The sequence below is a fragment of the Aspergillus pseudonomiae genome (assembly GCF_009193645.1).
Source record: "Aspergillus pseudonomiae strain CBS 119388 unplaced genomic scaffold BDV37scaffold_53, whole genome shotgun sequence".
Taxonomy (NCBI): Eukaryota; Fungi; Ascomycota; class Eurotiomycetes; order Eurotiales; family Aspergillaceae; genus Aspergillus; species Aspergillus pseudonomiae.
The window spans coordinates 98573-124920 of record NW_022476045.1 but is presented as its reverse complement, the minus strand read 5'-3'; the positions used below and the strand labels follow the sequence as shown (position 1 = coordinate 124920).

Here is a 26348-nt window from a genome sequence, read left to right as displayed (position 1 = left end):
TGAATTTAACAGCCTGAGTGGATGGGAACCAGGTTGAGCAGACGAAGTTGCAAAGGGCATGGTGCAAGAAGGAGAAGCGGGAAAACAATATCTCCTTGGCCTTTCGTCCTTTCTTGTCTATGTGTTTATGTGTTTAAGTTTATGTTGGTGTTCTCTACATAGGTCATTCTCAAGTCTTACACTACTCATGCCTGCAGGATATCAAGCTTCAATTATCAATAATTCAAAGCTCCAAAGCACAACTTAAAATACGGTATATCACATATGAGGCCGAGACAGAAAGAGCTAGAACGCCAGGAACAGGGCCAAGTCATGGGCAAAAAGACCTAGCATGATTAATAGATATATAGAAACAAGCCCAATTTGCAGCTGACCACAATTAAGTCATCTTATCAGACAGTCTGGAACTGCGACACAATCTGTCTTCCCAGCGCTTCGGTCTCAAGCAACCAACTTTGATACACAGGTTTAGTTGTTCTGCTGGTTGTTTAGGATCCGGAGGATGGCCAGGAACAGGTTAAGAATATCCAAGTAGAGCGAGATGCTTGCGGCAATCTCCTCCTCAACATGGTAGTGTCTCATGATCAACTGCGTGTCAACAAGGATATAACCGGAGAAGATCAACGCCGCCAGGCCGCTATAGACGAGCTCAATAGTAGAGCTATGAGGGAGGAACGCAGCGACGAAGCCGAACAGGATCAAGAACCAGAGCGCACCGAACAGGTACGGCATCCAGTTGGTGAAATCGTACTTCGTCTGGCATGCGAAGAGCGTGAGCGCGACGAACATGCCGAGTGTCAGGATAAGGGCTTGCACTACGATGCGCGCGTCATAGAAGGACGTCACGACGCTGATGGAGTAGGCCTCGAGAACCGTGAAGGCTGTCAGGAAAAGAAGGTTGGCCGGGTAGCTCTTGCGCTTCCAGTATGTTACGAGCATGAAGCCCAAGGCACCGAAGACTGAGACGATCATCAGCCAGAAGTTGGACTGAATCCAAAGGCGGTAGCTGTCGCTGAAGAAGGAGATTGAGCTCATGATGGTTGTTAGAAGGAGCTGAGCAGTTCTGTGCGTTTGAAGCTTCTGTTAGTCTTGTGATGTTGCTTATCGAATGAGGAATGATTGGGATAGGGCTGGGACATACAGGATGGCGTAGACCTTCCGGACGAATTGCATCCGGATAGGTAGCGTTCCTTCTGCGACCATTCCACCGAACTAGATTGTGTTAGCATCTTTTGGTTCATTTTGTTTTTAGGGATGCGGGCGATTATCCGGCAGCGAGTGGATACGTACCTTGAAGTCATCGGGAACATTGTCGTCCTCACTGCGAGGCGCTTGGGAGTAATCGGCCGTTGCCTGATAAGATGGCGGGGGCTGAGTGTATGCGCGCTCCTCAAACGAGTCCCGCTGAGGAGCTGGCTCATATCTAGTATTAGCAGCCATGGTGCTAACAGATGCGTTGACGAGTGACTGATATTAATCTAGAGAAAAGTGCAGCATGCACGTCGATGGCGAAGAAGTAGTATTACAATGAGATTGATGGATGTGAGATGACAATGGCGGCCTACAGGAACTTCTAGAACGTGACGTCGGAGACAGTCACATGACGCAACTGCCTCAGGCGGGAATATGTTAGCTTTCTTCCACCAATATTTGCCATAAAATGTAATCCGATATATGAGACAGGCCCACGTTCTGACATGTATTTACAACAATCACCCTCTACAAAGGAAAAGATCCCCGGTCGCAGATCATATTGTGTCGTGTTATAAAATCCAATCTACTCCTCTCGAGCGATGCACATGTGTAGGGTCAGGCAAATTAGTAACACTGAGAAATCATACTAAATCCTTATATAGGTAATATAGACATGGGAACAGAAAGGACTAAAAGAGAAAGAAAATGAGTTTGTAGTGAAAGAACGTAACAAATCTTAAATGAATCCGAAATACTCATGACCAACCAACGCATATCCCCAACGCCTATCAATGGTATAGTAGTAATTGATTCAAGAGTGGACCAAAATAAACCTGTTCCTCTAAACCAACAGAGGCGCAAATGAGAAGAAAAAGAGAAAAAGAAAGGAAAAATAGGAGAGTAAGTTCAAGGGAAGGAGAGTAAAGAAGTGGTAGTAGCATAACTGAAGAGTTACCTGTCTAGCAGAAAAAAGATGCCTTGCGGCATTGATAGCGTGATATATCAATCTAATCGTTTCTAGTGTGAGGCGATGAAGAGCGAGTTGGTGATGAGACAGACAATCATGACAATGACTCCGTATATGGCGAGTGCCAGACTCAGCTTCCGCAGTAAAGCCTTTCGCCAATGGCGAGTCCCACGACGAAGGATACCACTCTCAGTAAGCGAGCGGGCCTGATTATCTAGATCATCGTTGTCATCACCATCGTCGGAAAATATGCCTTCAGCCGCTTCGTCGTCTTCTTTCATCAGTCGTTGGTGAGCAGGTGAGTCGGGCGAGGAGATCTTATAATAGAACAACCCCGGAAGAATGAAACTAATGCTGGTACTGCCTGTGCTACCAACGTACGCAAGCACTGCTTCGAGAGAAGAGACGGTCATAGCAACAATGTAACTCAATACTAAGATTGTTGTCGTAATGACTGAGAAGCGAAGATCACTCATGGGTTCGGGTGTTCGATTGCCTCGTGGGCCTAGCAGAGGATGGCGGTGAGGCGAGTTATCGTTGCTGTTTGAAGCCTTCGGTTTCCACTTCAAAACGGCATCAACCGAGGCGCGGCACGGGTGGCATTGAAGGGGGTACGAGAACATAACCAGCATAACGATGGCAGCGCGTCCAATTGTCGCCCAGAGCCCAGGGGGGTACATGCCCACGATGTTTCCTCCAACACTGTCTCCAAACGACAGATAACCAGTAATGGCGACAAGAACATATGTTGCAGCAGAACTTCCAATACTGGCGAAGACAACTCCAGTCGTTCTAAAGTGGCTATTGTTCGCGATCTCATTCAATATCGAAAACATCTGTCCGGTAATTAGAAAGTTGGTCCCAAACAAATCGAAAAGAGGTCAAAACTATACATTCTGGTGGCATGTGAATGCGAAGACAATCACAGGCAGACTGCTGAGCATCGGCACGGGACCGGCCCAGTGAATCACACGAACTGGTCCTCGATCCGCCATTGTGTCACCAATCACGAAGTGATAGAGAACCAAAATCACCAAATAGGCCATGGAAACCAAAGCAGCAATGCTGGTGTACTTGAGGGAATCTAACCGGCGAAGATAAGAGAGCGGGATAACAACCAACCTGGGATCCGGGGTCAGTACGGGTTGAGTTTCCAGTACAAAACAACATACATAAAAGCTGTTACCCAGAAATGCCGGTCCACCAAGAAGTCATAGTCTGGGGTACCACCAACGAAGCCCTGAACAACTCCCGGCATTAGGTCTCCAATGATGATTAAGTAACTGACTCCAACTCCGAAACACTTGATCGCAATGGCGGCATCGAAGATCACGGCGGCATTGGGGTAGGTCAGCTGGGACAAGGCGAAGAATGACGCCGTTCCCCTGTCTAGGTACTGCGCACATCGGGACTGGAGGTAGAGACCGAACCCTGCTGTCGTTCCAGACCATAATATCACGATGACACCCAAAACGATTCCCATATGAGATATAGCCAGAGGCATAGCAAGAACACCGGCGCCGATGACTAACATATCACACCGGCATTAGAGAATGGATTCTCGAATTGACCGCTTGTCTGTCTACTCACTCGTATTAACCAGATTGATCACACAGCTGATCCAGCTGGCTTGACCATGAAACCCCGGGTCCCGTTTCCCTCTTATTCCACGCCTACAGAATGGGCAATTGCCCCTAGTTAGCAACACGCGGCCATTCAAAAGCGATATCAATGGTTAAGGTATTATTAAAATATACCTTCGCGATGCGTTTCGAAGTCCGTCGGCGGGGCCAACCCCGACAGTAGCCTCATCATCTAACATGTTGTGGGGAATGTGTAAGGCGATGGAGTGAATAGATAAGAAGGTGGCCACACGACGTCGGAAAAAAAGCTGTTATCAACCAACTCAAGTTGCGACGGGTGTGACCAACAACATAATAGCCACTCGTACCAGCGACGCAACCAGGCGAAGGTGGATGAGGGAAAGAGAATGGGAAGGAAAGTGAACGAGTGGTGTAAAAGGGAAAAAAAAAAGAGCAAGGGTAATATCCGAAGATAAGGGAAGATGACAGGTTTGAGGATGTTGCCAGTCACGGGCGGAGTTGCGTCAAGGCGATAAATCCACAAGCACTAGACCCTTTCCGACCGCAGGGCGGATTTTCTCCGCATTTGATGACCTGGTTTGATCCAAGTCACGGGGGAGGGGATCTTTTTACCCATTACGTTCTCTGCTCTCGATCTAATAATATCTACGTACCAATTTACGTAAGGGAGAGAGCCATGGGAAAAGAGGTTCTTAATTACTAAATAAAAGCCATATCCTCACAATTTCGGAGTTCCCCATCCTTTCTGCGATAATAACCCAAAGACTTCGTCTTCTAATACGCTCATGTCCGACACTGTATTACCGGCTCTGGTCCCAGGACCTGGATCATTAATCGCACTCACAGAGCGCACCGTCTTGGACACTTCCAGCACAGTTCCCCCACGTACCGGAAACTGTGGTCCTTGACCGGTTCTATCACCGATAATTTCACTGACCTGGTCTTGTTGAATGAGAGCTAGCATGACTTGAGCTACCTCCTCGGGGGTCACCCATTCATCACTGGCAGTATCAACGATCTTTAGCTTCTCCGGATGGTCGGTCCACAGTGGGGTCTTTATCACGCCAGGGGCAACGGCTGTCACGCGAATTCCAAATTTGCTGTCAAGCTTGCCCAACGACCGTACAAGACCGTTGATACCGTGTTTGGTAGCGACATAAATCGGAGCCGCCAAAGCTGGATTCTGACCTGCAATGCTGGAGATATGAACAATGTGTTTCGGACGTCCGCTCGTCCGACGGCGAACGAAATGGGCCAGAGCAAGTTGCGTAGTGCGAATCGGATGTGTCAAGTTGATATCTAGCAGGGCGTATCGATTGCCATGTTGCGGGTCCCGACTTTCAGGAGTACCGGGTGGGCGCCAAAAGTTGCTCCAATGCTACACAACCTACTGCGTGAGAACAATGACTTAAGGCACTGAATGGCGGTGTGCTACCGCAACTTGCGGATTGATTGACGAATGAATGAAAGAAACCTACCGGTTCGTAGACCCCAGCTCCCGGACACACTATATCGATTTCCCCAAACTCCTTCTCAGCGACCTCAAACATCAGCTCAAGCTGTTTCCAGTCGGTCACGTCGGTCCTCTGAAAGACGGCCCGGGGAATACTGGACGATTTGGAATACTTATCCACCAGTTCCTGCGCCTCCGGACGAAGCGCTAGATCGGCAATGAGTACATTACATCCATGCTCCAGTAGTAGTTTGGCGAAGGCAAAGTTAATTCCTACACTCGTGGTTTAGTCAACTCCCTATGGCTCTGAATGTAGAAGAAGCACTAGATATCTTGCACATACCCGAGCCCGCCCCAGTTACGATAGCAGATCTTCCTTCGACGGAGAATGACATATTGAAGGAGATAAGAGTGAACCGTCTTTCAGAGAGGAGTGTGAATTGTCCACGGAGTTAAAGTTGGATTCTACGGGGATTTTATACCGCCCGCAAGCATTATTACCAGGACCTTCGGGGTCCCTTGCTACGTCGATGGTGGTTGTAGTTCCCCTCTTGGGAAACGTGGAGTGAATCCGCGGGGCTGCATTGACCCGAGGATCGTAACCGACTCGGAAAGAAAACCGAAGTTCGGCATGCTGGTCGTCTATAGAATGAACAGCTATAGTTAAGTTAGTAATATAGTTGTACGTAGCATGTAGCTCAATGGCCAGACTTTGATAGATAGCTTCAATCCTTGATGTGTATAAATACGAGTTTATGTAGCAAGAAATACCTGATTTTCTAGCTGGCTATCGTAGCTTTCCTGTTTTGGATAAATCCCGCTGGAGTTTTCTTAAACCTTCTTTATGTGGGGTGTAGCGTGTACTAATCTAAGAGTTGAAGACTACTCCGTCGTTTAGCTAACTATCTAGAACTAAATAGTATCGGACTAATTATTTAATGGCTCTATATTTTTCTATTTGATTAGATGTAAAGTGACTGATTTCTTATGAAGAATCCAATGTTCCTGACTCATGCTCAATTAAGAGAGCACGCCACTGTAGCACATCTTGGTTTCCATGTAGGGTGGCCATTTGCTGAAGTCCGTATGCCGCATCGATTGCGATATTACTTTTCAGCAGCAGTAGCATCATAATCATGGACGGTGACTGCTGGAATTTGCCACCAACTACCAGTAGTTACAATCTACACAGCTCCAAGTGAGATGTCTAATGATTGGAATTATTGGCAAGTAGTCAGCAATATAGAGATGGAACAGATCGCTAACAGCTTGCACTTCTTTCCATATTGACAGATAAACGTTACTTGGGGCGAGGGTATTTATCTTTTAATTGTGTAGTTTGGTGGTCTGTAACTTTCTATTTCTTTCCATCTTCTCTCTGATGTTGTAGTTTTTATCAACAGGGTCTGATAAGAGACCTACATATTGTATAGTTATTACAGCCCTTATCATCATGATGTGCCGTGAGATCCTGGTATAATGCCAACTTCCCCAACTGGACATTTTTTTCTGTTCATGCTCTCAACAGCTCGTTTTATATACGAGGATCCAGAGGATGAATAAATCCACCTTGCCCAATTAGTACTTGAGGTAGACTGGGAATTTCAGGGCCGCAACGTAGTAATACTTGCGCTACTGACAAGCACGCAAGGTCTATCTCTATATCTCCAAGAAGAGAAGCATATTGTTTGTATACAATTTCACGCTGAATAATTTACAAACATATCCAATATTTTACATATTATTCGCTATATACTCCCTTCTTATATCCGTTCATCGACCCGAGTCTGTATCTGTCTAATCTCATCCCTATGTGCAAACAACACCAGCGAAAAAAGCAACGTCATAGCCAATCCAACACCCCCATAAGTATACCCAAAAACCGCAACACCATATCCTCCAACGTACCCCAATTCCTTAGACACAAGATTCAAACCTGTGCCCGCTAGCGGAATCACAGCCAAAGCAAAGGACCCAAATAATCCAATCTCAGCACCAGATGGGTGGCCCGCGCGAAGACGCGAAAAGCTCACGACATAGACAGCGGTGAATACATGACCCAATATGAACGCGGCGGGGGATTTTGTGCGTATTGATTCTAGGGCCCCGTCGAGAAATGAAAAGAGGGCGATAACTAGAGATGTGTTTATAGGGAGGGATTCAAGAGATTGTTGGATTGTTCCTGTGCGCGTATATGCGATCGCGGCTGTGGTGAGGAAGAGGGCGATAGGTAGGGTACCAGGGTTTAGTCGTAACTAAAGGGTTTTGTTAGTTAGTCAGTTGATACAACGAGAGCTATGAGGATGAATTTACCATTTTATCGTCTCTTGTGCTCTGTTTCATTTTCTTCTAATCTTCTTGCAGTTTGGTAGAGCTAGGTTTGCATTGTTTGTTTGTCTGTTTGTTTTAAGATTTTCATAGTCCTCATTTGGTGATTTCAACTTTCAAGATTACCACACGTACATTTTCCTTTTATAATCTATTATGGATGAGTTCTTTGCTGCGGTCTATTATTACTGCTCCAGTCTGGATATTCCCTGATCTACTCTCATAGAATGAACTTCAACCCGCCCCCTGAAAGCATATGTTCGAAAGTTGGTACATAGTACCTACTACCTACAGGAATTGATCGGTTTCCGTTCATTCTGATTAGCTGGCTGGAAAAGCTCATAATACTTTGTGGCATGCTTGTGATTTACAAACTGTACTAACCGTATCTAGGCCTGTAGGGAGTGGCCAGCACAACCATATACAGTAGTTATATATTGGGGTTTCTACCTTCGCCTCGCGATAGTTATCACTTCTCACTCCACTGCTACCATTTCGTGAGGGCTCCATAGTCATAGACTGTGTCGATATCTCAACCCTGTTGTGCGACGCGGTACGATCCATAGTTATGCAACACTATTCCTCAGACCCCCGTGATCTTCCCTGGAAGTATTTGACAAAAGCTCGATCCTTTGCTAGTCCACTCCGACAAGAGTTACAGGCCGTCTTGGAGTCATTGGTATTATGGCAAATAGTGTCGTTACGAGGTGGCTTGGATTCCGATATGGATGCATCACCTCTTAGCCATGGTCAGAAGCAACTACTTTGCGTCGGACGCAGCTTCCTGATGAATGCTGAGAAACGGATTTTGATAGTTGACAAGCGTACGAGTAGTCTACAGACCGAGTAACAGAGACCTTACCGTTGAAATTCCTGGAACAAAAAGTTTGGCCAACATACTGTGCTGACGGTGACGCATCGACTCGACACCATCACTCAATACGACCGTATTGCTGTTTTCGAATGCGGTCCACTAGTGGAGGTGGAAGAGCCAGGAAAGCTACGAGACGGTGATCGTGGGTTCTTGAAGTCATTCTGCGCCAACTCACAATAAGCTCTGGAAGGATGGCAGCCTCTAGGGCTGTCCAGCATTTCGTTTGTCACATTCTATACATAGTTTGGTTGGTTCTTATAACATAGGCCTCTCTCGAGAAGAGTAATACACAGATTACAGATCATATGTACTACCCTGTTAGAGCCTAACTATTGGACAGATGTCTAGTTATGCAGATGCCTCGCCGGTGAGGCAGAATCCATGCAATGGCTCCAGGAACAGCGTAAATGTCGTTCATACAGCAACATATAGAATGTTAGAATGCAGTTGTGTGTATATCCACGGACCGGTGATGCAATGTGTTTAAAGCTTGTTTCATTATTAATTACTAACTTAAGTAAATTAGACCAAATAGTGATCGACATTCTGGCCATCAACAGGGGTATCAGATAGTTATTGTTAGAGATGTGGAACTCCGTTCTGTCTAGTAATTTAGCACGAATTCTAACACAGTAGACACTCGCAACGATGTGTAAGGTCTGATCTGATGGCTTGATCTAATTTTAGAATACGTTTTTATTTATGATCAAATATGATTATGTGTAAGCCTAGGTATAAGTAGTTATATGGAGAATATATAGTCGTTGTTGCCTTTCCTGCTGGCTAAGCAATCACTTATGTACTAGTAGATACGACAAGGCCCAATATCTCTTTAGTCTCGCATCGTCTTATCTGTCCGGTTACATGGGTCGGGCTACAATCCTTGTTGTTCCTTCCGAGTGCTACCAATGGGCAAGTTCAGATGAGTGGACCTAAGATAAGAGTCAGGTTTAGCGTGTTGTAAGGAACTGTTTAGGGGACCAGTTCAAAAGTACGATCCGGGCATGGGATCCAGTACTCGAGACATTCCCACATTGCCGCCCCAAACCGGACATTTGATCTCTCTGACTTTCCCACCAAGTATTGTCACCACAATTGGACGTCCCATGAAAATGGCAATATGCGGTCGAAGCGTGTGCTACTTTTGCTCTATCTGACGGCCTTTCTGTTTTTCCTAGGAGAAAATATTCAACAAGCCCCACGAACCCAAATTTACGAGACTATTATCTGCCACCGTATGCTGCCATGGAACTCGGAGGACACACCAGCAAGGGAAGGTTGCAAAAGCAAGGCTGTCCAAGAGGAATTGGCCTTCCTCAAGGGCGCAGAGAGAGTATTTGGGGCATTACCGAGTACATCTTGAATAACCCTTAATGTGCTATATCTCATTTCTATGCTGACCATGCAAATGTAACGCTGGATAGCCATTCTCGTGATTCCGTGGAGTATGTTCGCCGAAAGATATGGCCGCTACCTTTCCTTGAAATTGGCGTTACTTGGAGTCCTGTGCGAAGAGACATGGAGCTGTCTCATCTGCTGGTTCTCAGACTCGGCCCCGATCCGCCTCATCCTGCTTGCGCCCTTATTCGAAGTCATTGGTGGGGGTCCTGCCATCATCATCACTATTATACATTTAATGGCCACCGACGTGACTACGGCTGAAACGCGGACATCAACCTTTTTTGTTATTCGCGCCATGGCAATTGCAGCGGCCATCCTAGCCCAGCTCGTGAGCTCGTTCCTCATGACTCGTAATGTGTGGGTGCCATGGCTTTTAGGATTACTCTGCATTCTTCTCGCGGTGTTTGCCGTCCCGTTTGCACCAAACCTCTCCACTGAGAGTTCCCTGAATGAGAATGCCGTGCTCAACCCAGGGCAACATATTGCGCGTGGTATGGGCACATTGAGTCCCGATGGATCCCTTAGCAGCAAACAGGCTAGTATTCGATCTCGTCTCCTCTTGTTGGCGAAGCAATTCCATGAAGGGGCACGGGTTGTCTACGGGAATTCTTCGCTCATCGTATTATTATCGATGTCGTTCTTGGGCGAGCTCTGTGAGGATTCGCTTGCTATGGTCTTGTTGCTGTACATTTCGAAAAGGTATGACTGGGAATTTGCTCAGGTATGTGTTTGAATTCGACCTCGCAGGGAGAATAAGAGTCAAGAAGCTGACACCATGAGCAGGCCAACATTTTATGGGCTCTCGGAGAGGCTGTCCAGTTTGTGTTCCTGATCATCCTTCTTCCGCAAATAAGTAGGATGCTCTTAGCTCGTTTTAGAATGAATGCATATGCAGCGGATTTTACGATATCTCTTGCCAGTACAACTATGCTTAGTTTGGGTAGTTTGTTACTCGGACTGGGCGTTTCTATACCCGTTGCAATCATAGGTATGCCTTCAATCTAATCCATGCCTCAGAACTATAAATCACTAAACTGTACACTTCTAGGAGTCATTCTGATGTCGACAGGGGGAGGACTTCAGTCGGCACTGCGGTCTCTCGTGACTATGGTCATTTCTCCGGATGAAATCAGTGTTGTCTACTCCATTTTCACTATCCTCCACGTTTTGAGCTCTTCCTTAGTAGGCCCATTATATTCAGGTGCCTTTACTTTGGGATTGAAGTTCGGGACTGAGTACACTGGGCTTCCCTTTGTAGTGGCTTCCACCCTAGCTGGTCTATCCTTGCCACTGTTTTTGTTTGTTCGACCCCGTCATAACTATGAACCAGTACAGGAGGCTAGCGATTGAGGGTTCGCCTTGTGGAAGTACTTATATACAACGAGAAAATTTCACGTTTCATGAATTTACATAGAACATAAAACAGTCCACTGCATCAAAGTTATACAGTGTAGCAGGTCACTTAGTTCAAGAAAACATCCCAATAATCTTCTTCCATCTAGATCGCATACTCCATTACCACTGTATTTGCCTTCATATATAAATGCTTAGATAAATATATCAGCAGTTAGAATATCCAACCGAAGATACTCTGTCAGACTCGTAATGACTGTTCTAGACCTATTTTTAACCGGAGTCATGTTTTCTGAAGAGTTAGTAAATCCTTCCTTAGAGTCGGTAAACCACAGCTAGTTTAGATGTATTAAACAAGGTAAACGAATAACAGTGTCAACAGAATCCTGCATGCTACCTGCCTAAGTCATTACTGCTATTAATGGCTAAAATTCTCTCACCCCAAGACTGCATAACCTTCCAGCCCCGCTGTGCCAAAGCCGCCGTCTCAGCATGGTCACAATGGCTGATCTCCTCCAAACGTCGCCTCCAGAAGAGCCACCTAGAAGTGCTGAAACCGGTGTCTGGAAAAACTTGCGCTTCTCTAGCAAGATCACCAATAGTCGAAGTCTCAAATCCCTGGGCCGAGAGACAAAGGCTTTCGATTTTGTAGGCACACAGCTCAAACCAGGCTACCGCTGCTGGCAGCAGGTCAATGATGGGCAGCAAGTCACCGCCCTGTTGGTCGTTGACAGCAGTCAACGGCCTGCGCGTCTCGAACGTATCCGTGAAAATCGAAAGAGCACAGACGAAAAATTCTGGGTCACAGATGCCCCAAGCGCTGATGCGGGCTATAAAGGCGCTGAGGTTATGTCGCTGTCTCGCTGGTAGCTTATCGGCTGTCTTCCAGGCTGCTTGGAACTCCTGCGCAAGGAAGGGTAGATCGACCCAGATCTTTCCATCGGAAGTCGATGCCTCCTCTTCGACTCCTGAGGCTTTATTCTTGCGAGATAACACGCCCATCCCTCGAGCGTGCAAGATTTGGCTTGCCAGGCGATCTTGGGCGGGGTGGTTGGCATCCGTGATTTTGGCACCTTGGATGATCATGTACCATAGTTCACGCATGTCATATTCGTAAAAGACTATTGGAAGGCCGGACCTAGTGTAACGACTAGCAATATTCTTCGTAAATAGCCTGAAATGACGCCAGAAGGTGTTGCCATTGTCATGACCACACGTTTCCCGGTCAAGATCAATAGCACCTATATGATTGAGGCGGAATCGTTCTCGACTGCGTATCTGGTCTTCAAGGGTGGACATAGTGTGATACGGTTTAAGCGTTGTGGGACCTATAGAGATAGCAGAATAATAGGTTCACTTGTCCTTGTTTAAAATCAATAGGGCAGGGAGGGAAGTTGTCTTAGGGCTTTCTGTACAGGGAGCAACGTACGATAGTGTAGGCCTAAGGCGGGGTCAACAGTGACAACTTCTACTAGAACCTGGTGCAGGGGCTTGCTTATGCACGGTGCCATCTATTACCTCCCTAGTGGGAATTCCTGCATATCGTTCGTGAGGGGTCAGGGTAAATGATTTCAACACACACACACACACACACACACACCCACACACTCTGTACCAGTTACACTTTCCAAGTGGATCTTCAATCGACCTCGTGAGTTTTGGATAAAACTATCAGAGCCCGGGCCTCAATGTGGCCTTGGGCCTGTTACAGAAAGAGAGCCGATGCACCATATGGGTGTCAGCTATTTAATGACAATTTCCCTTTCTTCTATCACATGACCTCTGTCTCCCATCTTCAGATCGTAATAGACCCTTCGTATTTTGCCGGCTATTATAAATTTTGTTTACATTCAAAATCTAGCTGTGTTACATTAAGCAGGGAGAAGTGCAAAGCCGAGGCTCCCTTCACTGGTACAGCCCCAGGGGACTACGGCTTGTGAGAACGAAACTCATTGCTTAAGTACTGACCATCCCAACATATCCAACTACCTGGACTTTATGGTTCTTCATCTGGGTGAGTAAATTGTTCAAACGCCTTTGACTCGTAGATCTTGATTGTTTATCTTCTATTGTGTGTGTGACTATCCAGTCTGACAGCTTATAAACCTCCCCAGTCAAACACGCGCGACGAAGTAGTCAGATCAAGCTGATTCCCCCAGTACTCGACACCTTCCACGGCATATGGATCCGGTATGTACTCGGAGATGTGGAAGAATTTCCGGAGGCACTCCCTCTTCAACACCTTGTCGGACGACGTCAACGGGACTTGTTCCTCGTTCTGGAGAACCCGCAAGAGGGTAGGCAGCTTGTACGAAGGCAGATTCGTCGCAGCGAGGTCATCGCGTATCTGCTTCAGGGTAGTGCTTTCACCCTCTTGCTTTTGAAGGCGCACAAGAGCGGCTACTAACCCGCCAGCTCCGTGGTCTTTGACCGGAAGGACATACGCGTCGGAGATATATGAGAGACCCAGGAGTTGGCTTTCTAGCTCGGGAATGGATATCGTGTATTCGTGGAAGCGAACAACTGTCTGGTTGGTTACTCTGATGGGGACATAAGGGATAGAGGAAGAGCTTACAGTCGGATGAAATCCTTCCGTCGAAATAGTAATCATCACCGACGCGGTGGGCTTGATCGCCCGTTTTGTAGAATCCCTCCTCGTCAAAGGCGGCACGAGTGGCTACTTCATCGCCAATGTAACTGTCTGTGTGAGTAAATGACTAGGAAGATGGAAGATAGTCTTACTGAGAGAATCTGATTGGGCTTTTGACGAGGACTTCCCCATGGTCACCGTGGGACAGCTTTACTGTTCTCCCCGGGATGACTTTACCAATATAGCCCTGGCTATGTTAGCAGGGCATTAGAGATGGGAATGATACCATGTACGCACCTGCTTATAGGCCGCACCAGGGGGGTTGATAATGACACCCCCACCCATCTCTGTACTCCCGTAACCGTTGATAATGGGCATACCGGTCAAATCAGTAAAGAAGCGCCAAGTGAACGGACTCAGCATCGAGCCGCTCACAATCACTCGTTCCAGTTTCTTCGCCCCGTTGATATATTCATTCCGTTGTTCAGCGGCAAGATGGCTGACATTTTCCTGGTAGTACTCCATCAAACGTCTCAGCATCGTCGGGGATATGGCCATTTCTGTGGCTCTTCCTTCCCTCAGCACTTCCCAAAACCGGGCAGGAGGGGCTTCACTCTTTAGCATATGCAGATTTTCACCGATAAGCACACTGTCAATCAGTCCTGTTCCGCCTATCCAGTGCGGGGGACAGGATGCGAGATAGAGCGTTGCGGGTGTTATATCTTCTTCGTAGTGGAACATCTTCCGGGGGAGAACAACACCCTTTGGGGGCCCGGTTGTGCCGGATGTAAATAGAATCAGACAGCCAGCTGTTTCTGGAAAGGTCAGCTCCTGGTTGATCTCGAGTTCCGTCGAGCTGGAGATAGCCGCTGTCGCGGGATCCGCTCTGCTGATTGCGATCAAAGTCGCCCTTTGGCCCTCGTTTCGGGCATGATCGGTAAAAGTCGTGGCCATTTCGAGCGTTCTCTTCTCGGTCAAAATATAGGCTGCTTTGGTCTTTTTCAGAAAGTAGAGCGCCTCGTCCGCATTCAGCCCCGTTGCTATCATAGTTTAGTACCATATTATCAGACTGTTACGATAGACAAAAGACTTACATAAAGGCACACATATCCCCCCCAAAGCCACAATGGCAAAAAAGCTGATAATAAAGCTATATCCACTATAGGCCAGAAACGCAATCGATTTGGCATCCTCTCGCAGACAACCCTGCTCGTCGAAGGAAGCACTCGGGAGATGCCCTTGTAAGATCTCCCGCAGGTGGATCACATCACGGATCAAATCGCTATATCTTGCATCAACACCATATTCATCGTGGAATAACACGCCCGGCGACTGCTTGGCTAGCCTGCGAAGCTGGTTGAAAATGGGGTCATTTGGAAAGCCCCGCTGGGTCTGCATTTTGAGTGTCCTAGCAAGAGTGGGCACTTGAGGAGACTCCAACAGCTCAATAGCAATCTCTTATAAAATGCAGACCACTTCATTGATCACGTGTAGTCCTGTGGTTGCGTATGGGAATTAAAATATACTTTGCAGCTCTTGTTGACGGTGGGTCCAGCCCAATGGGTTTGGTACATGTTCATCTTTCAAAAAACACACTGTTAAAATACCAGAGAAAATCTTCTTGGCTTAATTCTACTGGCTGGCTCACTGTGAACATATTATTCTGCCATTCTCTACGGACTAGCCTGTTTCTCTATTCACGTCCTAGTCAAGTCGACAAAATTCATCACCTTCCTACCTGTCGTACTGCGCATAAACCCGCTAGAGTCAGGCAAGAGCTTGAGCTCAAACAGCTCCTCGTTGCACTCGAATACGTAGAAAAAGGTCTTAATTTCCCGCGTCAACTCCAAATCACTGATCTTGCCAGCGCCCGAGTCTCGCAGTAGACGAATTTCAAGTACAACGCTAATCTTCTGCGGGTCCGGCTCGCGATACCGCCGGATGACCTGGTACTGCAGAATGCCCCAGGACTCGGTCTGGAACAAGCGCTGCACGACTGGGAATTCAAAGTATTCCCCATACCAGTCGAAACTGATGTTTCGGTCACGGCCGTAGACGCGCGCGACACGGAGGTGCGATGCATCCTCGGGCGTTAGTTGGGACTGGATGGATGCGGGGAGGGGGTGAAAGGAGGCAACGTCGCCGCAAATGTAGCGCACAAGAGGGTTACGCAGACGCTGTAGGGAGGTCTGGACCAAGAGGCCCTTTTCACCGTCCGGAACGGGAGCAGTCGGTGTCTTCTCTGTGCGGCCAGGGTCCAGAATAGAGGAGGGCAGAATTTCCAGATGCATGAGACGATCGTCATATAAAAAGTCTTCGTAATTGTGCTGCGACACGCTCTCGGTCATCTCACTTGTTGAAACACCCCACGGGCCGGCCTCTGCACTGCCAATAACGGAGGAGATGGCAACATTGGAGAAGACGGATTTCAGGAAGCTGCGTTGTGCGGGTGTCATGGGCTCCGAGGTGTACAGCGCTTTATTGATCTGGGTCTGCAGCGTGTGCTTTTGCGCGTGGGGCAGTCCGGCAACGTATTGCGCCAGCTGGACCAACTGCCCAGCATCGCCGGCGACGGCGTTGACGCCGAATTCGGTAATCGTCAGAACAACCTTGTCGAGAGGCATTTCGTTTCCTGCGCAGAGCACTGTGGCGCCGGAGGCTTCAAACACCTCTGTCATGAGGTCAAGGGCTCTGGCTGATATTAGCCCATGAAGGATGAACCACCCCAAATCAGTTGGAAAACCCACCGGTAGAGATGCCCTGCTGTGTGCATTGTGCATATCCAGTCTCCAGGACTAAGAACCCCGCTGGTTCGCATTAATGAACCAAATGCAGTGCGCTGCCTACGAGTTTCAATTGAATCAGTCGCAAAGACCATCGGCGGTCCTCCTGAACCTCCACCCGTTGTGCTGATGTATGTGCCAAGTCGGTAGCCATTGCGCGGGTCTTTATCGAGGGTGAGGCGTGCGATTTGTGAATATCTGGACAGTCAGTAGAGAACATTGGAGGGGAATTGATGAGATTGCAGTACAGTTGCTCTTTGTGGGTTAGAGGAAATGATAACAATTCGCCATTGCCCGATTCCCTTGCCTTGGTGAGAACAGAGGGCAACTCCTCACGAGTAGGAGGATAGACAACGTCAGAGTAGAAGGGATGAACACTGGCAATGGCCAGGACATCGGAGAGAGAATAACATTCGGCATCCATTGTGAACTTTCAAACATCGAAGATGGAAAATCATGGTCATGGCCACGTACACTCGGGTTTTAGACCTTGGGGATTTCAACCCATCGGCGGTAATACGCTAGTAATTTGCATATCGAGATCAGCTTCACCGATCTGACCCAAGTAGGAGGGAATCTGCCACGCCCTTCACGACTCCCGATCGGGTAATGTTCTACAAGATCATCGCAAGATTGTGGGTCCCTCGTGGTCTGCGTCTGAAGATCCTCATACAGCAGATGCCATACTAGTTCGCGCTAGCTGATGCGACCCACATGGACAATGCCGAAGTGATGGAGATCCACCCAGATCCGAGATGCCTCATCAAGCTACTTCCAGGCGATCGAAGTTAACTCGTTGTAGTCTTCCCCGAGCAGGAAAGGGCGGTGAAGGCTGAAAAATCCGGAATTTTGTCGGCTAATGGGTTTCCCGTCCCTCTCTCTCTCTCTCTTTTGACTTTTGCATTTCAGGGTTGGCTTTCAGGATCCCTTCCTCGGCGAAGCAGTATTTGATGCATGCGTTTGGCAACGAGTTACACCATATGTTTCTTTGCTTTAACTCTATATTATTTCTGCAGACTGAACACACTTAGCGACCGACTATTGTTTTGAAGGATCATGACCCGCTATGCCGGTCAACGGAGGTGAACGTGGTATTTGAGAACGCATCATTTGGTTCCATTCAGCTCGCAAAGTCCATGTAGACCCACTTTACTCTTCCACGGAACAGATCCAGCCGCCGCCCAAGCTCAGCGCGCAAATCCGCCCTGGGCCGCTTCTCCATAGCCCGAGGCCCAGGAGTTTGCCATGCATCATCATAAAAGTGCCGATCAGGGGGTAGCGCTGCACACCGTCGCTCTCGCGCAGGAGCACCTCGTAAAGTCCGTGTTCGATGCGCCGCTGTATCACATACGTCGTCTTCCCCCGCTGTAGATAAGGGTCACGCATAGACTTCAGTTTTGACAACCATTCATCCCGGCCGAGTTCGTCGCCAAAGAGGATGCCGGCTCCTTTGCCGCTGCGGACAGGTTTGAGGAGATAGGCGTCTTGGAGGGAGGACTTACGGCATTCTGCGATGAAGTGGGAGAGTTGTGACGAGCCGGGGATGATGGTGGGAACGATGCCTTGGTGGAGGATGGTGGCTTGTTCGGGGGTGAGGACGTTGCGCGTGACTAAATTGTCGAGTTCTTGGATGACGATGCCGAGTAATCGCTTGTCGTGGACGAGAAGAATGGTGCGCATGTCGTTGAAGCATCGCAGGCTGAGTTGCTGAAGCATTTGGGGGGTCATCCTCGCCAGCTCCCTCTGGTGCAGTTCCAATCCGATCTGGTGAATTTCCTCGAGGATTTCATCATTTTCGTTGGCGACGGTACCAGCGACATTCTCCTGCGCCAGGCAGTACAATTTATACCCGCCAGGCGACGTAGGAGACTCGAGTACACGCAAATCAGCCGGATCGATGAGCCGTACCTGGATCCCGAGGGATTTTGCGTAGTGGCGGTAGAGATGAATGTCATACCCAGGTTCCTCGCCCTTACAGAAGTGCAGCGGTAGGCTGGGATTGTAGAGACTATTCAGTCCATTTTTCACCTAGCCCGTTCAGCTTTTACTCTTCATGGAGATAATCGGGACTTACCGTCTCTGGATCTGTCACACCCTTGAGTCCATTCCGCCCAACGCCCATATCAAGCAGTGCCTGCTGCCCATACGCAGTAACCAGAAACCCATTCATGCAGAAGCGAGCGTTGATCTCGCAGATGCGATAGTTCTCAATTCCCCCGTCGACTGCCGGTTCGAGCAGCATATCCGGTCGCCATGACCCCGTGCAGGTTTCAAAGGGACGAATAACACTGTCTGGTTGGGAGTCCATCCACTACTCGAGTAGATGATTAGAAATCGCAGAGCCTTTTTCCCAACCAGAGACAGACATACCCGCAGTAAGTCCTCCTCAAAAGGCTCAATTGGCATGCGCTCTGGAAATCTCGCCCCAGCATCACTCCACCATCGGTTTACGACATCGACAATCGCCGTCGATAGAGCTTCGCTAAGGCTTTGCAGCTGTTTTTTGTGAGTGGGGGTTACAAGGACTGGATGTGGAGAACAGGTTTCGTAGATATCGCCAGCCCCCCAGGTTTCTGGAGGACTGCATTTGAGCATGTTGCATCGGAGCTTGTTGATGAGAGCCTGGCGAGTCGCCGCGTCACTATCTTGCGGAAAGATATGTTGCTCCCCAGATGTGGAGGGGAGGAGGATGGTGTGCAGAGCACAGGATGGTTTCTTCATGGTGTATAGACAATGAGGTGTGTTGGAGAAGTCTTCCGAGGCTTGCTACGCGGGATGTTAGGTCCTCAAAATATTTTCAGCTGGAGTGGATCCTCCATCGGAGAGTGGCGAGCTGGATCATTGCCCTTACGCGATGCTATTTCTTTTCATTGGACGCTTGGACGGAGTTCGTCCCTGACGGATCGATCCATGATCATCGTGGTGCTTTCCGTATTTTGAAATTTTGAAAATACCATCCTATACTCACCGTAAAGCTGGCTTTTCTCCGGTATTTCTGTGGCATTCATGATGGAGATCCAGTCTCTGTTGGCTTTTGGCTGAACCAGACTTTCTTTCTTTGCCCCAAGTCAGCAGCAGCCAGCCATCATGCAGCGATTATCACGCCCTCTTCATACGGCCTCCAAACTGTTCAGACACAGTTCGTCTCAATTGCCCGCATACTCACTTACACGCACTATACTCACTGCCAACTGACAGACCCCCGATCCACCTCTTCAATCCACTCAATTCCCAACATCCCCGTCTCCGGCCCGACCCTCGCCTCTGAATTCTCCCACCTAGACACCGTCAACCGCACCCTCCAAAATGAAGGTATTCTGCACATGCAACTCGCCTTTCCCGACGACGAGAGTAGATATATTCAAAACCTCCTCTTAAATCTCCACAATAGCCACGCCCACGGCCTCCCACTCACCCATTCCGCCAACCGCGGCTGGATGTGGGATATCCGTCCCTCCGCGGACTCCTTCCAGAGTAATAACCATCAAGCGCGCTCGGAGACAACGGAAGAGTTTCCCTGGCATACAGATTGCAGCTATGAAGCCGAGCCGCCAAGATTCTTCGCATTGCAGGTTCTCCAACCAGATCAGTGTGGTGGAGGCACTTTGTCCGTGCTGAATGTTGATCAACTGTTGACGCTGCTGTCCCCGTTTGCGAGGAAGTGGCTGTTTACGCCGAACTATCGCATCACTGTTCCACCAGAATTTATCAAGTCGCAAGGTGAGACGGAGATCGTGGGCAATCTGCTCACGATTAACCCCAACAGCAATGCGACGCAACTCCGGTTTCGGGAGGATATTGTCACGCCGCTGTGTGAGGAGGCGGCCAAGGCGTTGGCGGAGCTGAAGAGCGTCCTGCTGGGACCTGCGGCGAAAGAGCGGATTCTGAATCTCACGCCAGAGATGTTGCCGCGAGGATCGATTATCCTCATGGACAATGGGCGGTGGTTGCACGCGAGAAATGAGGTTAAGGATCCCAATCGACATTTGCGACGGGTACGCTGGGATGCACAAAAATTTTGTACTCAGCCGCAGGTGTGATTATTTCTTTTTCCTATATGGTTTTTGAAACATGAAGTAGTAATTTATCGCATTTACGATGTGTTTTGCGGTGTCTTGGACATGATCGCGAGTTAGGAAAATCTGACTATATTTAGATAATGGTTATAGAAATAGTAATAGTGCTGATAATAAGGGATAGTGATAAGAGCTAGTGATAGTGTTGAATTTCATGCTGGTAGTATAGAGCTGTTGTGCACACAAGAAGCGTATGCGTGTAAGAAAACGGATGAGCAGAGAGTGTTATGATATACCCGACATGAGGTTATTCACACCTGGTTGCCTGAGGCTTCCGGCTCGGCGGCCTTCCGGTAACAACTCCCATGCCCATAGACGACGCAACAGCAAAAAAAAAAAAAAAAAAAAAAAGCAGTCGCGCCCGGGATCGAACCGGGAGCGACACCAGTCGAGCGGTTGCCTTCCTAACATGGTAGTCGGATCGACTTCCGTTTCAGGTGTTTCCGACAATATCTCCACATCTGTACTTGAGCCCTGGGGCAATTGCGAGCCATATAAAGTCGCAAAGACCCCATCGTAAAAAGATAGGAAAGTCAGGCATTTCTATACTCTGAGCAGATCCACACAATATGGCAATGTCACGACTTCTCTCCCGATCAGCGGTTCGGGCTGTGTCCACTTCGACTTCCGCTCAAACCACCAAGGCGGCGGGAGATATCTCGAGCGTTTTCCCCAGTTTGAGACCAGATTACAAACCAGAACCTCTTCCATCGCGCTTCAGGGATTTAAAGTTGCAATATTTCGAGAAAAACGAAGCCGCGCTGAAGCAAAGCTGGAAGAGACTCCTGCCTAGCTTAGAAGAGGAAGTTGATAAGATCAAGTCAAAAGGAAGCGATGTATGTTTTCTATGTTCTAAGTGGTGATGGATTTTGCGGGCAGCGTCGCTAACTGTACGCCAGATTATTCCTTCTGTGGATTACGCGGACGTTGTCTCTGGAAATGTACCGGAGAATGTCCTGGCGGAAATCCGCCACCGTGGAACAGTAGTAATCAGAAATGTGCTACCCCGTGGAATGGCTAGAGAATACAAAGAGCGCGTTGAGGACTATGTTGCTGCCAACAAAGAGCGTGTGAAGGCTTTCCCACCAGACTCGCCTGCAGTATACGAGTTGTATTGGACCCAAGCCCAGGCGGAAGCCCGGGCGCACCCTAACATGCTCGATACGCAGCGCTTCTTGCAGCGTTTGTGGCATTCATCTGACCCCAAAACCAAAATTTCCACTCGAAACCCCCTCACATACGCCGATCGACTCCGGATCCGCATGCCTGGTGATTCCAAGTTCACCCTTGGCCCCCATATCGATGGTGGCTCGCTCGAACGGTGGGAAGACCCTGAGTATTCCCGCGTTTATACCAAGATCCTCGAGGGTAAATGGGAAGAATACGACCCGTGGGACGCAAAGCATCGCGTCTCGGCCAAGATGGACTTGTACAACGGCGCCGGCGCCTGCTCCATGCTGAGGTTCTTCCAAGGGTGGCTTTCCATGTCCCAAACAGCCCCAGGTGAGGGCTCGCTGCATGTGTGTCCTATGATTGTTCACAGCACCGCCTATACTATTCTCAGGCCATTCTTTGATACGCAAACACTGCAGCCGGCATTGGATGCCACCTTCCCTGGGTCTGTTCCCGGTGCCTGCCAGGAATACAACCCCGTCACCCACCCACACCTGGAGCTTGAAAGCACTATGGTGTCGGTACCTGAGGTGGGACCTGGTGACTATGTCGCTTGGCACTGTGACTCTCTGCACTCAGTTGATAAGAAGCATCAGGGCAAAGGTGACTCGAGTGTACTCTATATCCCTGCCACTCCTATGTGCGACATGAACGTCGATTATCTGCTCAAGCAACGCCAGGCAGCTCAAGCTTACTCCCCGCCTTGGGACTTTCCAGGCGCTGGTGGACCCGGCGAGAGCGGCTTCAAGGGCGCACTTGACTGGAACTCGCTCAACCCTGAGGGCTTGCGTGCTATGGGCCTAGGCAATCAGCCATGGGAGGTTACCTCTGACATGAGTGAGGGCGAAAAACAGGTTGTGGAAGCTGCTAACAAGGCATGCTTTGGTCGATGAGGTGTTATATTGTTTTCTTGTTTTTTCTCCAATTTTGTATAGTGAATTTGTTGGTGTCATTTAGGCGTATAGGTGGCCGTATCAGTTACCATAGCGGTTGAATTATATAAATCGAAAGAATTGCATTATCTAGACAGCGAAAGTACGTAGTAGTATAGGTAGTAGTTGGAATGGAATAGTAAAGCTCAGCCAGTCCAGTGTTCAGTTTGATATGTTTGCTTCCATCAGTTCATAGCTCCACTAGCGCCAGTTGAGATCACCGCCCGCAGCCTTGACCAACAGGAATCCCGAACAACACTACAGCAGGTCATACTGTCATTTCTAACTTATCCTTCGCGACCCCCATGACCAGTTTTCTGTTGAGGTAATAACCATGCGGCTACAGGCGACGCTCCTTCTGCTCGCCTCGTGCGTTCCCTCGGCGCTGGCTATCTATCGCGACGAGGTCGACCATATCGATTTCCATCATGCTCTACTCGGTCCTGCTTCGTCCCATTCGACCTTCTTCCTCAAGCCTTCGTCCTCATCTGATGCATCCCTGCTCTACACTTTGTCCGAGAAATTGCTCCTTGGTGCCGTAAATCCTAGGGATGGGTCGGTGGTGTGGAGGCAAAATGTCTCCCGATCCGCTGCAGCCGCTGACAGCGGCCTCTTACGTGCTTCCGACGGGACCAATGCCATTGTTAGCGCAGTGGGCGACTATCTGTCATCGTGGAGCGCCCTGGATGGTAAATTGATCTGGGAGAGCTGGTTTTCCGACGACCATGTGGCAGATCTGGAGCTGCTGGAGCTAGAGGATGCCGCCTCGCCTTCTGCCGTTAAAGACACGATTGCGCTTTTCGGAGGTAAGGCGGGGGTTGTTAGAAGACTGGATGGAGATTCGGGCAAGGTCAAATGGGAATATAAAGACGAAAGGTTCGACCCCAGATAGTCTGGTTTGTCATCTCCAGTGCTGACGTTTGGTGGGCACTCATCTAGTGGCGATCTCCCTTTCCAAGTCTCGTCCTCCTCCACCAACGTTTTCTATATTTCTCTGCAATCTGCTCTTCTGAAGGGCTATAAGATCAAGGTTACATCTATGGACCTATTGACCGGTCGTCAGAACCAGCAATTGACCTTGAACTCGGAAGGTGACATTTCCGGGCCCGAGTCTGTACTTTTCGTGGGCGCAAACACCGCCTCGCCTCTGATTGTCTGGGCAGATAAAGCTCAGAAAGTACTCAAAGTCAACGTTATTGGTACGAAGCAAGTTAGCGCCATCAATGTCGACAACACCAGTGGCGAGGAGATTCGTTCAATCACCGTTCACGCTCCGAAGAAACTCAACTCGCTGCCCCATTTTCTGGTTCATTACCAAACGCAATCTACATCCTGGGCTGAGGTTTACCACGTCAACTTGCAATCCGCAGTTGTATCCAAGGCCTACGATCTGCCTCGCTTGGAAGGATGGTCTGCCTTTTCTACAAGTACCAAGGATGCAAATGTTTACTTTACCCGGATCACGCAGTCGGAAATGACTGTTGTATCTTCTGCCTCTCATGCCATCTTGGGGAGGTGGCCTCTTCAGTCGCCTCCGATGGAGCGCGCGCTACATGCAGTGTCAGAAGTTGTCCCGAAAGGCGATAGCGTCGCGGTACGATCGGCTGCTGTTTTGGAGTCAGGTGACTGGCAGTTACTCCGAAATGGCCAACCTGAATGGACTAGATACGAAGCTTTGGCTGGCGCTTTGGCTGCCAATTGGGCTGAGGAGGAATACCAGGAGGAGCTGGCTCACCAGCTTGAGGTTGAAGGTCATGAGAGCCTTTTTGCGGCGTACGCGCATCGTGTCAGGCGCCACATCAAAGACCTCGAACATCTTCCTGAGTGGCTACAAGACCTGCCCAAGCGCATCCTTACCAGTTTCTTGACCGACGAAGTTTCAAACCTTGATAGCTTTGGCATCTCGAGACATGTTATCGTTGCTACTGAAAATGGACGTGTCTATGCGCTCGATGGCGGAAACCACGGCGCTGTTTCCTGGAGCGTGAAGGCTGCGGAAGCAGAAACTTGGGCTCCTGTCGCAGTGGTCACCCAACCAGGCCTTGCCACTGTCTACACAGATGATGGCAGCTCGGTTACATTGAACGTCGCCTCTGGAGAAATCATCAAGCGCACTCCGGCCACTACCAAGCTCCGTTCTGTCGCCGTCCTCAACGACTCCCCCGCGCCCCTCGTCGTTGGGATTAGTGAGAACGGTACTCCCGTGGAGTCTGTAGATCGTCCTGGATTTTTTGTCACACTTGGCAATGGTCGCGTGCTAGGCTGGAGCGCCAACAATAACAAGTTCCCCGTCTGGGAGTTCCTACCCCCACAAGGCGAGAGAGTCATCCATGCCACCTCCCGACCAGCTCATGATCCTGTCGCATCGATTGGCAAGGTTCTGGGCGATCGATCGGTTCTGTACAAGTATCTGAACCCTAACTTGGTTCTTGTCACCGCCGTGGGCGATAAATCCGCTACTTTCTACCTGCTGGATGCTATCTCTGGCAAGGTTCTCCATGCAAGCACCCAAAGTGGCGTTGACACCACCCAGCCAATTGCCTCAGCCATGTCCGAGAACTGGTTCGCATATTCTTTCTGGGGTGATGTCGTCCACCCATCGGATGCCAAGGGCTACCAATTGGTGATTTCCGAGCTGTATGAGTCTTCGATACCTAATGACCGTGGGCCACTGGATGCTGCATCCAACTACTCTAGCCTTGACGCACTGCCCCTTCCACATGTAGTGTCCCAGTCCTTCATCATCCCCGAACCAATTTCCCACATGGCTGTTACGCAAACCCGTCAAGGTATCACTACCCGCCAACTCCTTTGCACACTTCCCTCGACAAATTCCCTGGTTGGCATTCCTCGCCCCGTACTGGATGCCCGCCGGCCCGTCGGCCGCGACCCGACCGCTACGGAGGCCGAAGAAGGCCTATTCAAGTACAACCCCTTCCTCGAGTTCGACGGTAAATGGTACCTCTCTCACGAACGCGATGTGGCTGGCATCAATAAGGTTCTCTCAGCGCCAACACTTCTTGAGAGTACTAGTTTGATTTTCGGCTTTGGTGGCGATATCTTTGGCACCCGAGCGACACCCAGCCAGGCATTTGACATTCTGGGCAAGGGATTCTCGAAGTTGCAGTTGCTTATGACCATTGTTGCACTGACAATTGGAGTGATCATTCTTTCTCCGATGGTATGTTTCCTTAGCCCTTTGTAGCATTGTTTGATCGCTAATGTTTTATCATAGGTCCGGAAAAAACAGGTCAACCAGGTTTGGAAGACAACATAGTCGCCTGTGGGAACATAGAAGACGAAAGATGAACTAGAACATAAATATATCAATAATGACATAGCTACCAATCCAGTTGTAAACTACGACAGGCGTTAAAGAAACCCATGGTGCATCTCCATACTAAGTCCATTCTCCGGGATATAGACCCTGCAGGGAGTAGTAATTAGATTAGAGAAGGGTTCAAAGCATTTCCCCTTGACCAAGGTAATATTATTTCAGAGCCTATGGGCCTCTATAGGATTGGACAGGTTTGGCTCTAATAAAATCGACAACTCTTAAGAACACATCCGACGGCTGAAAAATACGAACACGAGTTGTCAGCCAGGGCGGAAAGTCCAGA

At 49.0% G+C, this 26348-nt stretch overlaps 9 protein-coding genes across 9 annotated transcripts; 3 read left to right on the top strand and 6 right to left on the bottom strand.

Moving 5' to 3' along the window:
• Window positions 1–46: 46 nt before the first annotated feature.
• Window positions 47–1580, bottom strand: BDV37DRAFT_252855 (Bax inhibitor-1 family protein). The gene is made up of 3 exons (XM_032082485.1): window positions 1291–1580; window positions 1142–1212; window positions 47–1063 (listed from the first exon to the last, which is right to left on the bottom strand). The coding sequence occupies exons 1-3, from the start codon at window positions 1438–1440 to the stop codon at window positions 469–471; spliced, it is 816 nt and encodes a 271-aa protein (XP_031939574.1). The 5' UTR covers window positions 1441–1580; the 3' UTR covers window positions 47–468.
• Window positions 1581–2211: 631 nt separating this feature from the next.
• Window positions 2212–5613, bottom strand: BDV37DRAFT_273024 (transmembrane amino acid transporter protein-domain-containing protein; the record flags this gene model as incomplete). The annotated part of the gene is made up of 7 exons (XM_032084989.1): window positions 2212–2997; window positions 3055–3283; window positions 3334–3688; window positions 3752–3834; window positions 4488–5143; window positions 5244–5491; window positions 5562–5613. The coding sequence occupies 7 exons, from the start codon at window positions 5611–5613 to the stop codon at window positions 2212–2214; spliced, it is 2409 nt and encodes an 802-aa protein (XP_031939573.1).
• Window positions 5614–9540: 3927 nt separating this feature from the next.
• BDV37DRAFT_284902 (uncharacterized protein) lies at window positions 9541–11171 on the top strand (the record flags this gene model as incomplete). The annotated part of the gene is made up of 4 exons (XM_032087603.1): window positions 9541–9772; window positions 9845–10542; window positions 10605–10809; window positions 10870–11171. The coding sequence occupies 4 exons, from the start codon at window positions 9541–9543 to the stop codon at window positions 11169–11171; spliced, it is 1437 nt and encodes a 478-aa protein (XP_031939572.1).
• Window positions 11172–11567: 396 nt separating this feature from the next.
• BDV37DRAFT_295524 (DUF3632 domain-containing protein) lies at window positions 11568–12615 on the bottom strand (the record flags this gene model as incomplete). The annotated part of the gene is made up of 1 exon (XM_032089913.1): window positions 11568–12615. The coding sequence occupies exon 1, from the start codon at window positions 12471–12473 to the stop codon at window positions 11568–11570; it is 906 nt and encodes a 301-aa protein (XP_031939571.1). The 5' UTR covers window positions 12474–12615.
• Window positions 12616–13272: 657 nt separating this feature from the next.
• Window positions 13273–15162, bottom strand: BDV37DRAFT_284900 (class I adenylate-forming enzyme family protein; the record flags this gene model as incomplete). The annotated part of the gene is made up of 5 exons (XM_032087602.1): window positions 13273–13697; window positions 13750–13871; window positions 13917–14011; window positions 14062–14804; window positions 14859–15162. The coding sequence occupies 5 exons, from the start codon at window positions 15160–15162 to the stop codon at window positions 13273–13275; spliced, it is 1689 nt and encodes a 562-aa protein (XP_031939570.1).
• A 292-nt stretch (window positions 15163–15454) lies between these two features.
• On the bottom strand, window positions 15455–17333 carry BDV37DRAFT_162563 (uncharacterized protein). Its single transcript, XM_032079187.1, has 3 exons — window positions 16796–17333; window positions 16512–16745; window positions 15455–16455 (listed from the first exon to the last, which is right to left on the bottom strand). Exons 1-3 carry the CDS (start codon window positions 16969–16971, stop codon window positions 15462–15464), a joined length of 1404 nt encoding a protein of 467 aa, XP_031939569.1. The 5' UTR covers window positions 16972–17333; the 3' UTR covers window positions 15455–15461.
• Window positions 17334–17696: 363 nt separating this feature from the next.
• On the bottom strand, window positions 17697–19268 carry BDV37DRAFT_284898 (uncharacterized protein; the record flags this gene model as incomplete). Its single annotated transcript, XM_032087601.1, has 3 exons — window positions 17697–18575; window positions 18622–18858; window positions 18918–19268. 3 exons carry the CDS (start codon window positions 19266–19268, stop codon window positions 17697–17699), a joined length of 1467 nt encoding a protein of 488 aa, XP_031939568.1.
• BDV37DRAFT_295520 (uncharacterized protein) lies at window positions 19066–20587 on the top strand (the record flags this gene model as incomplete). The annotated part of the gene is made up of 2 exons (XM_032089912.1): window positions 19066–19686; window positions 19746–20587. Exons 1-2 carry the CDS (start codon window positions 19635–19637, stop codon window positions 20585–20587), a joined length of 894 nt encoding a protein of 297 aa, XP_031939567.1. The 5' UTR covers window positions 19066–19634.
• A 605-nt stretch (window positions 20588–21192) lies between these two features.
• BDV37DRAFT_273018 (uncharacterized protein) lies at window positions 21193–26005 on the top strand (the record flags this gene model as incomplete). Its single annotated transcript, XM_032084988.1, has 5 exons — window positions 21193–21459; window positions 21523–22653; window positions 23075–23604; window positions 23668–25909; window positions 25964–26005. The coding sequence occupies 5 exons, from the start codon at window positions 21193–21195 to the stop codon at window positions 26003–26005; spliced, it is 4212 nt and encodes a 1403-aa protein (XP_031939566.1).
• Between the last annotated feature and the right edge of the window lie 343 nt (window positions 26006–26348).